The sequence below is a fragment of the Python bivittatus genome, unplaced genomic scaffold (assembly GCF_059951505.1).
Source record: "Python bivittatus isolate LINGU-HERP-01145 unplaced genomic scaffold, Pbiv_v1 ctg000470_np1212, whole genome shotgun sequence".
NCBI lineage: Eukaryota > Metazoa > Chordata > Lepidosauria > Squamata > Pythonidae > Python > Python bivittatus.
In genome coordinates this window covers 968,046-984,556 of record NW_028277065.1, presented here as the reverse complement: position 1 = coordinate 984,556, position 16,511 = coordinate 968,046, and the positions used below count along the sequence as shown (strand labels likewise).

At 38.3% G+C, this 16,511-nt stretch overlaps 2 protein-coding genes across 2 annotated transcripts; both read right to left on the bottom strand.

Annotated features, from left to right (window-relative positions):
• Window positions 1–2,842: 2,842 nt before the first annotated feature.
• On the bottom strand, window positions 2,843–4,728 carry LOC148215532 (olfactory receptor 14J1-like). Its single transcript, XM_088142929.1, has 2 exons — window positions 3,761–4,728; window positions 2,843–2,903 (listed from the first exon to the last, which is right to left on the bottom strand). The coding sequence occupies exons 1-2, from the start codon at window positions 4,726–4,728 to the stop codon at window positions 2,843–2,845; spliced, it is 1,029 nt and encodes a 342-aa protein (XP_087999055.1).
• Window positions 4,729–12,177: 7,449 nt separating this feature from the next.
• Window positions 12,178–13,101, bottom strand: LOC112543030 (olfactory receptor 14L1-like). The gene has a single exon (XM_025177112.1). It carries the CDS (start codon window positions 13,099–13,101, stop codon window positions 12,178–12,180), a length of 924 nt encoding a protein of 307 aa, XP_025032880.1.
• Window positions 13,102–16,511: the final 3,410 nt, after the last annotated feature.

Sequence of the window (16,511 nt, the reverse complement as noted above, 5' to 3'; positions counted from 1 at the left end):
GAGAGGGCTATTTATCTATGAAAGCAAACTGCTTTAAAGCCATTATTGAGTATTAAAGAAACATTCTTCCTGTTCTTCATATGTAAGAAATATTGGTCCCTGTGAACATTCCAAATGAAGAGGAGCAAAAATGTAGGCAAATGAACTTTAGCTATAAAGTTCAATTATACCTACTTTTTTTTTTCTAAATTAATTGGTTACTGTTTTAGAAACTACAATTGTCCTGGTGACTGTTATTAATTTCAGGTGATTGTTAGATCATAGTAGAGTATTCAGTTGCCATCTATTTCATACGTTTCCTTCCATAATGTTACATTTTTTTTAAAAATCCACATAAATGCAAATATATATTTTCTTGTATCTTTCTCGAAGACTTCTCCTTATATACATTTTGCCAGCAAATATACCATAAAGAAACAAATACAAGTTCATGTTATTTTCAAATATATTTCATTTGTGCTTTTTCCTTATATGCACATTGTTTATACATTTTCAAAAAAGAAATATCTAGTTCGCTAAGTGTCTTTAGGAATATCTCTGAAGCTGAAAAGTCACATATGTAAGGATCGCCACATTCAATGCTGAATAAAAACCTCATGAGACACAGGCTTGGACAAAAGTTACTTTACTCAGGTGTAATGCATAACGGTTACAGACAAAGCCAGGATCGGCTTGGCACTTTCCTTACAGTGTTTATATGGGATTTCCCCCCTTGACCAGGCAGTACTCCTGGCTTCCGCCTCTGCCCATACTTGGGTTGCCCTTCCATCATCGAGCTCCCCCTCCCTTCTCCTAATGGCAGATTCAGCCTGCTTGCTTTGTCTTGTAATCACTGTGCTCATGGAGCTTTTCTTCTGTGGGTAAACCAGAGGTTTTTAATTGGTTGTTGATCGTTGCTGGATTGCCGTGTTCCTTGAGTATTGTGGTTGCCATTGCCTAGGGCATTTGGGGAAGCCAGCTGTGTTACAAGGTATCTGTTTCCTCTTTGTTCTCATCCTGGGTTAATTGCCACCACCTCCTGGCAATTGACTTGCGGTTGCCTGTTTACCTTTCCCGGCCGCCTATGCCTGAGGCAGTGAAACTGACTAGCAGTGGTGAAACTGAAACAGGGCCACTACTTGGCCATGCTGGGCTGAATCTGACAACATAAAACAGTTACCAGAGTCTATCTTGATGGAAATGAATAAAATTTGATTATCATAATTGTTTATCTTAAGATAATGTGCCTAACACTTGGGCAAGTTACTTTATTCCCTGTATCTCCTTTTTTTGCTTTTGCATTGACATACATAAAGAGGGAGATACATACTTCAGGTTTTTTTCCCCAAAAAGAAATGCCATACAAGTTTTGAAAGAGCAACACTGATGTCCTTATCTCTCATATCATAGACTGTTATTCAGAAGTCAAGGTTTGATGGAGCATCAGAAGGGGGTCTCAGGTAACCAAAGCAAGCATTAAACAAATCTATGGAGAAGACAGTGAGGTATCTTAGCAAGTGGAGAAGGCCTTCCTTCTTTCTTGAACAAAAGCAACTTTTAGGTCTCCATTAAAACTAAATTTGGAAGCAACAAAATACCTGCAGTTCCAAAAAGTAAAGATGGACAGGAGAAAACTGTAGAAAAGACTAGGATCACTAAATTTGATTTCAATAAACTTGAACTGAAATTGAACACAGTACAGTATTCTTCCATATCTATATAATAAATAATAAATAAATAAATACAAATAAATAAATAAACTCCAACTTATAATCTACATCAGCAAAGATCAGGGAAAATTAATTAAAAGTGATATAAAAGATGGTATTACACCTCCCTATGAGTTGCTAAAATTATTGGGAGAGGCCCATGTAAATATTGGAAGTACGGTGAGGCAAAGTTAACTTTGTTCCACTATGGTGGTTCTATAGGCTTGCAGAAAGATTCTGGACCACAGTGATTAAAGAGATTAATATAACTGTCTCTGAATTCTGAAGAGCACTAACTTTAGCACAATTCAACATTCTCCCCACAGCAGTTTTGGAGGGCCTATAGAAAAAAGTTCCCTATGAATTAAGACTATGCCCCTGTGGAAAAGGGGCTACTGAAACTGTACCTCATGTCCTGTTCTATTGTACCCTCTGTAAGGATCCAAGGACCCTCCTTAAAGCTCCTGATCTGGGAAAACACTCAGGAAATTCTGATTGTTTTATGTACAGTTGCTGCTATTAGAGCTGTATGATTCAGTCTCTTTGAACGTAGCCAAACTTTGTTATACGCTCTGCATAGTTAGGCCTATTTAAATTGCCCACTGATAAACCCACCACCAAGTGTCATACTTTTATCCTATATTGTTTTTAAGGAATTATTACTCCTAAAGTGTTTCTATCGGTAAGTCTGGTCTGTGACAGTGATACAAATTCTACATCCTTGGAGGTTGTCACTGACTGTGCAATGATTGGCAGCTTCATAAAAGGGCAAGAGGCTATTTGCATGGGCTAGCCCCATGTGGTTTTGCTATGCAACTGGAACGTAAGGAAGAGAGAAAATAGGAATTGCGCTGAAGATATTGACTATTGACATCCATATATAACAGCCTTCATTTGAAATAAATAGGGAAGGTACGGCTAGTGAAAGTTTTATATTTCTTCTGCAGTGCTGATTCCTATGTTGCTCTCTTGATTAGGCCGTCATGAATTTTCTACTACAATGCTATAGCATTATTTCTGGAAAAAAATACAACATTTGGATTAAATTCCTTTTCAGTTATTTTTCTTAAAGTAATATATAGAAAGATTTGAGATAATGGAGTATTCATTTCCCCTGGGTTTCTGTTTTTTCTGTCAGAATCTTGTGGGTTTTTTTACCCCTGGAAGCCCACATAAATGCTAATATTTATTTTCTCATAGGCATCTCTTAGTATCCTAAAGAAACAAACACAAGCTTGCATTATTTTCAAATACATTTCATCTCCTCTTTCTCTTAATTTATAGATTATTTGCACATTTTTCTAAATGTTATAAAGTTGTTTTACAGTTGATGCCTTTATTTTACCATTGAAGCTGAAAAGTCAGATAAAACATGTATATTTTAGTATAAAATCTCTTTCTTGAAGAAAATGACTCAAATTTCCCATCATCATCATCTGCATAATCACAATCATTTAACCTTAAGATAGTAAGTGGGTAAAACTTGAGGAAGTTAATATTAGTCTTACTTCTATGTCACCTTTTTCTCTTTCCCATTAACATAGATAAAAAAGTAGATACACAGTTCACAGTGTCAGGTTCGGTCAGCACGGACGGGGCTTCGGGGAAGCTCGTAGCCAGCGAACTCCACCGGCGGTAGCTAGCGAGGAAAAGAGGAACTGAAAGCGCCGCTAATTAACGGGCCACCTGCGCCCAGCCAAACAGGAAAACCGCAGCGGAAGCTTTAACTATACACTGATAACGGCGCGAGCCAACAATGAATGGGGCCGCAGGCAGCGAAACAAGATCGCGCGCAGCACAGAACCCTCGGGCTTGCACGTAACGGGGAGGGACCAACCCAAGCCGGGGGGGACTGCCCATCAAGGACAATGGATCCTGACCGAACCTGCCATCATGGACAATCAAGAGGGATTATTGGGGGGCCGATAATCCGCAGCAGTAACGCGATCGCGCGGTGGGAAAAAGCGCGGGAAGGGGGGAATATAACGAGTGATGCAATTGTACCAAGCCAGTCCTGGCTTTGCTTGTGACTACTACGTTACTCATGAGTAAACCTTCTTTGTGAACCACACGTGTCACGAGAGTTTCTCTGTCGAACGGGGCAAACCTCACACACAGCTCTGTCAAAAAGAAATGACCACAGAAGTTTTGAAAGAACAGCTTTAAGGTCTTTGTTTCTCATGCTGTAGATTAATGGATTCAGCATGGATGGAATAATGGAATAGAGTATTGTAATTATAAAATCAAGATGTGATCGTTTGTCAGATATGGGCCTCAGATAAGCAAAGCAACCAGCACACAAAAATACAGAGAAAACAATGAGGTGAGGTAGGCAAGTGGAGAAAGCCTTTTTTCTTCCTTGAACAGAAGGAAATCTCAGAACAGCAGAGAAGATCTTCACATAGGTAACAACAATGAAGAGAAAACAAACAAATTCTAATGTAGCGTTGAACATTACAACTCCAATTTCAGTTATATCGGAATCAGAGCAGGCAATCTTAAGTAAATGTGGGATTTCACAATAGAATTGATTGATAATATTAGAGCAGAAAGGAATAATAAAAGTGAAAATAGTGTGTAATGCAGCATTAAGAAAACTAGCAATCCACACACTTTCAACCATTATGGAGCAAGCCTTCCTGTTCATTATCACTTCATATTGTAAAGGATTGCAAATGGCAACATACCGATCATAGGCCATGACAGTCAGGAGGGCAACATCAGAGGTCAGGAAGAAAACAAACAAGAGGACTTGAGCAACACACCCTGAATAAGAAATATGCCTTGTATTCATAAGGCAATTAAAAACAGCTTTGGGGATAATAACTGAAACTGAGCCAATGTCCTGCATGGCTAAGTTCATCAGGAAGAAGTACATTGGAGTGTGCAGGTGGTGATCAAAAACAACAGCAATGATGATGAGAAGGTTCCCGGTTACCATCATTAAATACAGTATCAGTAGTAAAGTTGCATACATAACCTGTAGCTTCCAAATCTTTGAGAATTCCAAGAGAAGGAACTCAGATGTGTGATTATCCATTCTTAATCATGAAATATGGCATCCCTAGAAGAAAAAAACACGGTAATTAAATATGTTCCGTTTAGTAAATTTGGAAAGATATGAATAGATTGTGTTCAATCTTCAGTAAACTTTCATTAAATCTTTTGGGGAAGAAAAGTGAAACAGACTGATCTTTTCATCATGACAGATTGCTGGTATTCCATAATACCAATATTACACTGTTATAGCTGTCAGCAATCCCTTTCTCTTCTGGGGAGAAATTTTCTGGGGAATTTTCCAATGTTTTTTTCTTCAAAAAACAGAGCAGAAAGAATTGTACAAGTTCCAAGAATAAAAATAAGAGAAACTGGAAACTTCATTCTTCTGGACGATGGTTATGTTTAATGTTCTTATGGTTTGGACATATTGGAATTCAGCCATCATGAGATACTTACACCCTCTAGATTTATGTCATGGTATGATCTCTTACAGCACTAGAAAGATCCTTTTCTTTTTTGGATTAGCCACAGAAAATGCATTTAGCAAATGATAATGGAGCTCATGATTTAGAATGCTTTGTTTTGTTTTGTTTTTTTTCCTGAAAACAACAACAGCACTAAAAGATGCTCTTTAACACTGTAGAAGTCTCCAAATAAAGGCAAAGGAAACCCTACAAATGACAATAACTTCTTAGTCCTATTCTGAGAAAAGTGGACATGAAATTCTGAGGACCTGCTTCAAATCAGAACCTACTTCAGCTGCTTATGACTATAAAAAAAAATCTTCAGAGACCCATATAAAAAAGTTCTAATCTGATTTAGACCATCATCCTAACTAGCTCTTGAGTCAATTAGATTGAAATTAAATCAGATGTCTGAATTGGTTCACATCCATGGATCTGAAACAAGGTTGAATGAAAACATGTTGCAGCTTCTAATAAAAGAGGTTAAGCTCAGTCTTTAAATTTTGTAGATTATGTCTGCCAAACTGATTAGAAACAAGGTGGGGGGAAAGGTAATGCTTAACACTTTATTTTTAGAATATTCTAACATCCGATGAAGTTCTACTTACATTCATTTCATATCCAAAATAAAACAGCTTGAAAAATAATGATTATAAAAGGCCTTAGTATTTCTAATCTGTTTTAACTAGAATTATAATTAGAAGAGAAAGGTTGGAAAGCAGGAAAAAGAGAGAAATAACTATAATTAAAGCTAAAAGAGAATAACTTACCATCTTTATTCATGCAGATTTCTTTGTATTTTTTTCCTTATTTTTTTTTCTGTGCAGCCATTTTTCAGATTGTATGCTGTGAAGCCATGAATGAGATCTTATCCAATTTCTCTACTCTTTTCCTCCAAATATAATAAGAGTTGGTCTCCATTGGCAGTATAATAAATCTTCAGTGGGTTGGAGGTTTTCTATGCTCCATGGGAGAATGCCCAAAGGTCTGCTTTATCTTAAGTGAAGAATTCAACAGGGGAAAAATGCTTATGTTCTGATTTTACAAACCTTATGAGAAGAGAGGGTACATCAAAATATCCCCAACATACATCTTTCTCATAATGGAAATCTAAAACCTCCATCTGAAGATATTTTAGAATGAGGCTAAGGGTAAAAAGTAAGCCCCTACCGACACACAGCTTCTATTTTATGTTTGAGCTGGGCGGCTGAGTATCATTACAGTTATTGAAAACTCGAAAGGATATTGTTATGACTTACACTTTTTAATAGATACTTACACCGAATTTTGGAATATTAGATGGTGGTATTAGGCACTATTTTGAGCAATCCCTTGAGATTTACCAATCCAAGATAATGTTGTCTAATAATATTGTCTAATCTGATCCGAGTGGAACAAGACTTTCATTGACAGCTTCTCCAAATGGCTGAGATTCCGGGTATGTGCAGGGTGTGATCTAGCACAGAGATTTTTAGATGAGGCTCAGGACATTGCCCAGGAAGAGGTGAGATTCTAAATTGTTAGAAACACAGTGTAAGGGGGAGGATTCAGAGGCACCATGCTTGCAGAGGAAATCAAAGAAGGAAATAATTGAGTTGAAAGGGCAAAGATTAGGAACTTTTTTTCCCCCTTTGTCTAGGAAAGGTCATGGCTGATTAAGGATTAAAGTCATGCTATTTTGGTGGCACAAGGTGGGAAAGTTCTGGAAGCTGTATGTGATCTTCTTCCCATTGTGCACCACTAAATGAAGCAGGATATTTACTAGGGTATAGAATAATGGTAACATTTCATCTGTTTCTTTTCACTTGTTCTTTTATTTTAGTGTGAGATGAACAATGCCAAGTTATTGGCCCCTTCCATTGTATATTCTCCTATTTTATACTGTGAAGTGGGAGATTGTTACTTAAACAATATATTGTACAGTTACCTGTAGTAAAAGAGACTTCCTTCCTTCCTTCCTTCCTTCCTTCCTTCCTTCCTTCCTTCCTTCCTTCCTTCCTTCCTTCCTTCCTTCCTTCCTTCCTTCCTTCCTTCCTTCCTTCCTTCCTTCAATATGTATAGCCACCAATCTCATATTTGTGATCCTGGTTGGCTCACATAATTAAACAGCCAAACCAATACAAAAATCAATAAAAACAACAACCCCTTTAAAACCAGAACAAAACCCAAATAAAACCAGAAATTAAAACCAGAAGACATAATAAGCAGGCAAGTCCAAGTCATGAGTCCATCAATACAGCCAACATGCAGGCTTCAGACCATAACTGGATCCCCAGGAATGTTGACAAAGTATTGAGAGCCTTCTGGAAGACCAGCTGAGTGGGGGCCACTCTAATTTATGGGGGGGGGGAATGATGTTTGAAAGGGTGGATGCTGCATCAGAAAATGCTCTCCCCCTAGATCCTATCAGATGTCACTCCTTTATAGATGGGACCTGTTACTTGTCCCTTCTGCTGGACATGATGGGAAAGGTAGATGTAATTGGGGACAGGTGGTCCCTCAAATAACCCAGCTGCATACCATTAGGGCTTTAGAAATTATAAACACCACTTTGAGTTGAACCTGGATGCAAAGTGGCAACCAATGTACCTCGTGGAGCAGAGATATAATGTGAGTTGATTGACAATCATGCATAACTGCTCACGCTACTGCATTTTGCACAAGCTGAAGTTTGCAGATTCTTTTTGAGGGCAGCCCCATGTAGACTGTGTTACAATAATCCATTTGGGAAGTGACAAGGGCATGAGTAAATGAAAGTACAACCTTCTTGTCCAGGAACAGGCACAACTGTTGCACAACACAAAGTTGTGCAAAGGCCCCCTGTCCACAACTGCCACCTGCTCTTTGAACAGGAAATGTGAGTCCAGAAGGATCCCCAGACAGGGTCTTTTTGAGGTAGTGCAACTCCATCCAGCACCAAAGTGGGTAGGGGCCCAAAACCCAAAGCCACTCAGTCTTGCTAGGGTTCAACTGAAGCCTATTGTTTCCCATCCAAACATCAAGATAGGACACCAACAGCATCACTTATTTCACCAGGGGCAGAGATGTACAACTGGGTATCATAGCATACTTATGATACCTACTCCATGGAGACAGATGATTTTACCCAGCAGCTACATGTAGATGTTAAACAGGAGCAGAGAGAGTACTGAACCCTGTGGGTCCCCAAAAAGCAGAGGCTGAGGGTGGGACCTCTCACTCCTGATCAGCACTGACTTGAAGTGGCCTTCGAGCAAGGAGGAAAACCAGCATAATGTAATGTCACCCATCCCAACCCCCATAGCTGGTCCAGAAGGATTCCAGATGGGACATCTATATCCTATCAACCAGGGAGTGTTGTCTGGTGAGACCCAGGAGGAGAGCCTTTTCTGCTGTGGTACCTGCCCTGTGGAACACCATCCTCCCCCACCCCAAGATAAGACAGGCCCCATCTCTGCTGGTTTTCCACAAGGCTGTGAAGACATGGTTCTGCAATGGGCATGGGCACATGAGAGTGTGTTGTGGCCAGTGCAGTGGCTCTTCTGATTGTTACAATGAAAGGGATTATGGGCTGTGAGCTTTTTGTATTGTATGGTGGTTTTTATATGATTTTGTTTTGTGTGTGTATGTTTTCTTTTGTTTTGTTTTTACATTGTTGTATTTTTGTTGCTTTTATATTTCTTTTAATTGTTGGTAAGCAACCCAGAGTCATCTATACATTTATTTATTTGTTTATTTATTTGTTTATTTATTTATTTATCTATCAGATTTATATCATTGCCCATCTCACAAAAATTGACTCTGGGCAGTGTACAACAATTAATAAAAAAAAATAAAACCATAAAAAAACAACCATCATTAAAATTTGAAGCAGTCATCATTACAAATAAAACCCATATGGCACATAAGAGAGTATCATCTACGGTGATGAAACCAGTGTAAGATTTCACTGGTCCTCTGGGACCCCCAGGCCTGGTGACAAAGCCAGGTCTCGAGCAACCTCCTGAATATCAACAGGAATGGTCTAACCTCATTTTGTGTGTGGGGTGGGGGAATAAGTCCCATAAGGCAGGGATCATGGCAGAGAAGGCCCACTTCCTGGGACTCACCAAGCATAGGTCCCTAATGGACAGAACCTGCAGCATACCTTCTCTGCCAGACCTGATAGGACAGGCAGACGTAATCAGGGAGAGGCAGTCCTTCAGATAACCTGGTCCTATGCCATGAAAGACTTTAAAGGGCTTTAATTTGAATAATAAATAAATATAAATAAATAAATAAACTCCCATTTATAATCTACATCAGCAAAGATGAGGGAAAATTACTTAAAAGTGATATGAAAGAAGTTATTACACATCCATATGAGTTGCTAAAATTATTGGAGAGGCCCATGTAAATGTAGGAAGTATGGTGAGGCAAAAGGTAACTATGTTCAGGTATGGTGGTTCTCTAGTTTTGCAGAAATATTCTGGACAGAAGCAATAAGACAGACTAACAGTGTGGATATCAGAAATTTAGTTATGGCTCCTAGATGTGTTTACTCTTGTTATTTAGTGAGACAGCTCAAAGAACTGAAAGTATAACTGTTCAAGTCATGATGGTTGCTGCAAGGTTGGCACAATATTGGAAAAATCCAGGGGCTCCATCATTAGAACTCGGGTATAAAAAAGTATACAGAAGTGATGTAATGGGGAAAAAAAGTGGCATACAAAAGATGAATGGTGTTCATATATACATTCCAGAAAAGTTACCTTTGATTCAACTGGGGAAAACTTTATCTTTTAAAAGAAAATAGGCCAAATACTTCTTCCTGTTTCCCCTATATACACAAAACATGTTGCTGGATTCTTGATTTGTTCTTAGATTTTTCAAATATGTTTGCTTTAAAATAAAGATTAAAAAAGAAAAAAAGTCTTTGAATGTGGGTCCTTCCTTATTGAGGGCAATTGCAAATCCATATAGAACAGGACTATTTGACAAAAATTCCAACATCTTGGCACTGTCATGAAGGGGTTCTTAGCAATGGGCTATGAGAAGGCACTCAGTGCATTTAAACAATGTACTAAAAACCTGGAAGCTCAACAGGACAGCCTGCTGTCCCCACAAACATTTTTTCTGAGGAGTGGAGCCTCTTTCAGAAACTAGCAAGATATTTACATCATATAATTGTCTCCAAATTCTGAAGAGCACTAATTTTAGCACAATTCAACATTGTCCCCACAGCAGTTTTAGAGGGCCTATAGAAAAAAGTTCCCTATGAGCTAAGACTGTGCCCCTGTGGAAAAGGGGCTATTGAAACTGCAGCTCATGTCCTGTTCTCCTATACCCTCTATAAGGATCCAAAGACCCTCCTTAAAGCTCCTGACCTGGGAAAACACTCAGGAAATTCTGATTGTTTTATGTACTGTTGATATTAGATCAGTATGATTCAGTCTCTTTGAACGTACCCAAATTTTGTTATACTGTCTGCATAATTAGGCCTATTTCGATTGCCCACTGATAAACCCACCACCAAGTGTTATACTTTTATCCTGTATTGTTTTTAAGGAATTATTATTTCTAAAGTGTTTCTATCGGTAACTCTGGTCTGTGATGGTGATACAGATTCTGCACCCTTGTAGGTTCTCACTGGCTGTGCAATGATTGGCAGCTTCATAAAAGGGCAAGAGGCTATTTGCATGGGCTAGCCCCATGTGGTTTTGGTATGCAACTGGAAAGGAAGGAAGAGAAAAAATAGGAATTGCGCTGAAGATATTGACTATTGACATCCATATATAATAGCCTTCATTTGAAATAAATAGGGAAGATACTGCTAGTGAAAGTTTTATATTTCTTCTGCAGTGCTGATTCCTATGTTGCTCTCTTGATTAGCCCGTCATGAATTTTCTACTACAATGCTATGGCATTATTTCTGAAAAAAACACTACATTTGGATTAAATTCCTTTTCAGTTATTTTTCTTAAAGTAATATATAAAAAGATTTGAGATAATGGAGTATTCATTTCCCCTGGGTTTTTGTTTTTTCTGTTAGATTTTTGTCCCCGCCCCCCGTCCCGGAAGCCCACATAAATGCTAATATTTATTTTCTCATAGGCATCTCTTAGTATCCTAAAGAAACAAACACAAGCTTGCATTATTTTCTAATACATTTCATCTCCTCTTTCTCTTAATATATATTTTTAAAAATTTTTCTAGTTCCAATGTCATTTTCCATTGGTGCCTTTATAATTACCTTTGAAGCTGAGTAGTCAGATAAAACATATATATTTTAGTGAAATTTCTCTTTCTTGAAGGAAATGACTCATATTTCCCATCATCGTCATCTGCATAATCTTAATAGTTTAACCTTGAGAAAGTAAGTGGGTAAAACCTGAGAAAGTTAATCTTAGTTTTATTTCCTATGTCACCTTTTTCTCTTTCCCATTAACATGGATAAAAAGGTGGATATACAGTTCAACGTTTTGTCAAAAAGAAATGTCCACAGAAGTTTTGAAAGCGCAGCTTTAATTTCTTTGGTTCTCATGCTGTAGCTTAATGGATTCAGCATGGATGCAATGATGGAATAGAGTATTGCAATCATAAAATCAAGATGTGATCGTTTGTCAGATATGGGCCTCAGATAAGCAAAGCAACCAGTAAACCAAAATACGGAGAAAACAATGAGGTGAGGTAGGCAAGCGGAGAAGGCCTTTTTCCTCCCTTCAACTGACGGAATTCTCAGAACGCAGAGAAGATCTTCACATACTGTTGGTAACAACAATGAAGAGAAAACAAACAAATCCTAATGTAGCACTGAACAATACAACTCCAATTTCACTTTCATTTCATACTCACAAAGAGTCAGGTCTGTCTTAGTGCACCATAACAACATTCAGGCTTAACAGAGATGAGTCCAATCTCATAAATCAATAAAACGAACTTTTTAACTTAACATAGTGTATTGGAAATTGGGAGACAGCTACACAGAGTAATTTTTTATAGTTTATGTCTGTTTTTCAGTTTCCTGTTGAAATTCAAGAATGGGAAGCTGCAAAGTTCATTCTTCTTTAAAAAAATAAAAGCCTTTGACCAAAAACTCTTGAAAGAGTGACTTTGATGTCTCTGTTTCTCATACTATAGATTAATGGATTCAACATAGCTGGAATAATGGAATACATTATTGTTATTATCAAGTCAAGGAATGAAGGACTGTCAGCTATAGGCTTTAGGTAAGCAATGGAACCAGTAAACACAAACATGGAAAAGACAATGAGGTGTGGTAGGCAAGTAGAGAAGGCTTTTTTCCTTCCTTGTACTGAAGGAATTCTCAGAACAGCAGAGAACACATGCACATAAGTCACAATGACAAAAACAAAACAACCAGCTATTAATGTAGCAGTGAACATTAGGACTCCAATTTCAGATACATATAAACCAGAACAGGCAATCTTAAATAAATATGGCGTTTCACAGTAAAACTGATTGATAATATTAGAGCAGAAAGGAGTAGTAAAAGTGACAATAGTGTGTAATGAAGCATTGAGAAGGCCGGCAGTCCATACACTGCCAATCATTTTGGTGCAAGCCTTTCTGTTCATTATCATTTCATATCGTAAAGGATTGCAAATGGCAACATATCGATCATAGGCCATGACAGTGAGGAGGGAAACATCACAGCTCACAAAAAACAAGAACAACATGACTTGGGCAACACATCCAGATTGAGAAATAGTCCTTCTCTTCATAAGGGTATTAAAAACAGCTTTGGGGATAGTAACTGAAACGGAACCAATGTCCTGCATGGCTAAATTCATCACGAAGAAGTACATGGGGGTGTGAAGGTGATGGTCAGAAATAACAGCAGTGATGATGAGAAGGTTCCCTGTTACTGTCATGAAATACAGTATCATTAATAAAGCTACATGCATAATCTGTAGCTCCCAAATCTTTGAGAATTCCCAGAGAAGAAACTCAGATGTCTCATTATGCATTCTTAATAAAGATATCCCTAGAAGAAAAAGGGAAAATAATTTTTAAAAAAATATTTCCATTTCAGTACTGTTTGGAGTGATTTCTAGAGTGATGGATCAACTTTTATTGAAAATTATGTTAAAACCTATAGTAATTCTCTGAATTTATGTAAAACAATCTGAGGAACAGTATCACATTGTTCTATTTTTTAAAAGTTCAGTGTGATGATTCTTAGAGATATTTTACCATTATCAAATTTGATGGCATTATTTATAGTCTTGATCTTAGAGACAATTGAGCTGTTTTTGTTTTGTTTGTTTTTAATAGCAGCTTCTAAGAATAATTTCTTCATTAGTGGGTCCAAAGAACCCAGGTTTTTTTGGGGGGGGGGTCAAGTTAGATAAAAGCTGGTGGAAGTTGGATTTGAATCCAGGTATATTCAACCATGTCAATCAGCAGTCTCTTCTTCAGTAACTGGAAATTACCTTTGGGGAGAGTGATGTTTTACGGTTGGTGGTAGATCATCTTCATGTGTTACTAAGTTTTAGTGCAGCTTATTTTCATCTGTTCCTAAATAACATTGCCTGAACAATCATGATTAAATGAATAATGGCTGACAGTATAATCTATTTGTTTTAACTGGAGCTGTAATTGGTGGAAAAGGGAAGGAATGCTTATGGTCAATAATGAAAAGATGAAAAGAGAAATAACTTATTCAAGATAAAATTACTCACTCTTTATTCATGCAGATTTCTTTATTTTTCCCATTGTGTTTATGCCTCTGTCAGTGAGATTTTATCCTCTGCGTCCATTTGTGGCTTTTTATTTAATTCCTCTTGTGATTTTCCACAAAGTTATTTACAAGTCAGTCCCCATTCGCAACACAGAACAGCCCCTGGGGATTGGAGGTTTTTCTGAACCCTCCAGGACCATTCCGTTTTAATAGAAGAATTCTACAGAGAAAAAGACTGATTTTCTGATTTGGAGACTCAATAATGGGAGAAGGTAGATTGTTGGGCACTAAATTTGGCTGTTGGTTTTAACATAATGAAGATGTCAAATTTCTCTATGGTATTGTTTTTTATTATAAATTTTAAAATGCCATTTTTCAATGTACATTGTCCTATTTTATATAGTGCTGGAATGTTCAACATCATTATTATTATTTAAAGCTCAGGAGGATGCTGTTGGTACTTGTGCAGAATAACGTACCCATTAGCAAATAAAAGCCTAAAGTGGACAGCGGACAACTATATTTTTAAAATGACAGAGGACAACAGTACTCCATAGTGATTGTCCATACATAATCTACAACTGTAAGGAATACCCTTACAAATGTATTTTTTTTCAATTTGCTGGGTGATCCTGTAAATCAGGGATTTGTAAACGTTTGCCGAGCAAGAGGGGCATTCAACACTTTTTCAAGGATTGAAGGTGGCACAAGTTGGTCATCGGCCTTCAGCAGCAACATCAGCATTATGACTATTTAAGGGATGATGATGATGATGATGATGATGATGATGATGATGATGATGATGATTTAGTAAGGCTAAGTCGAGTTGTTCTTAAGCCTTCTTTCAGACTACAATTTAGTTGTATTTCCTACCACAGAATAATGAGAATTGTGCTGCCATGTTTATTCACATCCCAGTTAAAGAGATGAACATGAGACAGGAAATGAGGATAGCACACAAATGCTTATAATCCATTCAATATCCATTGATCCATACTGTGAGAAATGCTTGCTTTCAGATATGCTTAGACTACTTTAACCCTTCTTATTCTGCAAAGACAATATGTAAATTTGTGAATATTTTTTATTTATTTTTTATTTATTATTACATTTGTATGTCGCCCATCTCCCCCCAGTGGGTGACTCTGGGCAGCTCACAGTTAAACTCAAAAACCCCATTAACAATTAAAATACCCCATAAATAATAAAATAAGTTAATTACTTAAAAATCAGGTATAGAAAACAAACCCTGTACATAATACTAAAAACAATCAAGACGATCGGGGGGGGGGGGGGAAAGGTCAATCAATCCACAAGCCACCTCCACTAGTGTGAGCCCCCATCCAGCCCCCAGGCCTTCTGGCACAGCCAGGATTTCACCTCCTTCCTGAAGGCCATGAGAGTGGTGGCACACCAGACCTCGGGAGGCAGGCTGTTCCAGAGGGCGGGGGCCACAGCAGAAAAGGCCCTCTGCCTAGAGCCCACTAGTCAAAATTCCTTGGCTGGTGGGGTCTGGAATGTGCCCCTTCCGCTGGACCAAGTGGGGCAGGCTGAAATAACCAGGGCAAGACGGCTCTTCAGATAACATGGTCTTGTGCCATGAAGGACTTTAAAGGTGATGACCAACACCTTTTATTGGACCTGGAATCAAACTGGCAACCAATGCAGCTCATGTAACAGTGGTGTTATATGTGCCCTCCTAGGGGCATTTAGAACTGTCCACACCACTGCATTCTGCACCAGCTGTAGCTTCCGGATACTCTTCAAGGGTAGCCCCATGTAGAAAGCATTATAGTAATCCAAGCAGGAGGTAACCAGGGCATGAGTAACTGTGCGGAGGGCCTCCTGATCACGGAAGGGGTGTAACTGCCGCACAACATGAAGTCGCACAAAGGCCCTCCTAGCCACAACTGCCACCTGGTCTTCAAACAGGAGTCGTAAATCCAGGAGGGCCCCCAGATTACACACCGAGTCTGTCTGGGGTACTGCAACCCCATCAAGAACCAAAGATGATAAAGTCCTAGATCTTGAGGCTCCTCATATCCACAGCCACTCTGACTTACCAGCGTTTAGCTGAAGCCTGTTGTCACCCATCTAGGCCCCCACACCCTCCAGGCATTGCGAGAGGGTAGTCAGAGCATCATTTAGATCACCCGGGATAGAAATGTATAATTGGGTATCATCAGCATATTGATGATATCTCACCCCATGGTCCAGGATGATCTTACCCAACATGTAGATGTTAAATAGGAGCGGTAAAAGCACTGAACCCTGAGGCATTCCACAGAGTAGGGGTAATTCCCTAATGGAATTAAAAAGGTGTGACAAGCAAGAAGTAAAAATAGGAAAAAGAAAATTAACTAAAGAAACAGAAAAATAAATGACTTTGCACCTTCTTTGTAACATAAAATAACAAATCCTTTTTCTAACCTCCCTTCTTAGTATTACAAAAATCCCTTCAGCCCCTCATTTAATTCTTTTTAAGTCTTCAAATCCATAAATCATCACTTCACTTTTCTCTGTTTTCAGCAAAAAGCCCATAAAAGGTCTCCAGTCTTTTAGAAAAGTACTTATCATTTTATCACTGTCCAAACAAGTCAGTTTTGCCATTTGTGCCAATTCTGATAGCTGCACAACCCTTTCCTCCATTTGGGGAATTTCAGAATTTCTCCATCATTCTGCATATAGGAATCTTGC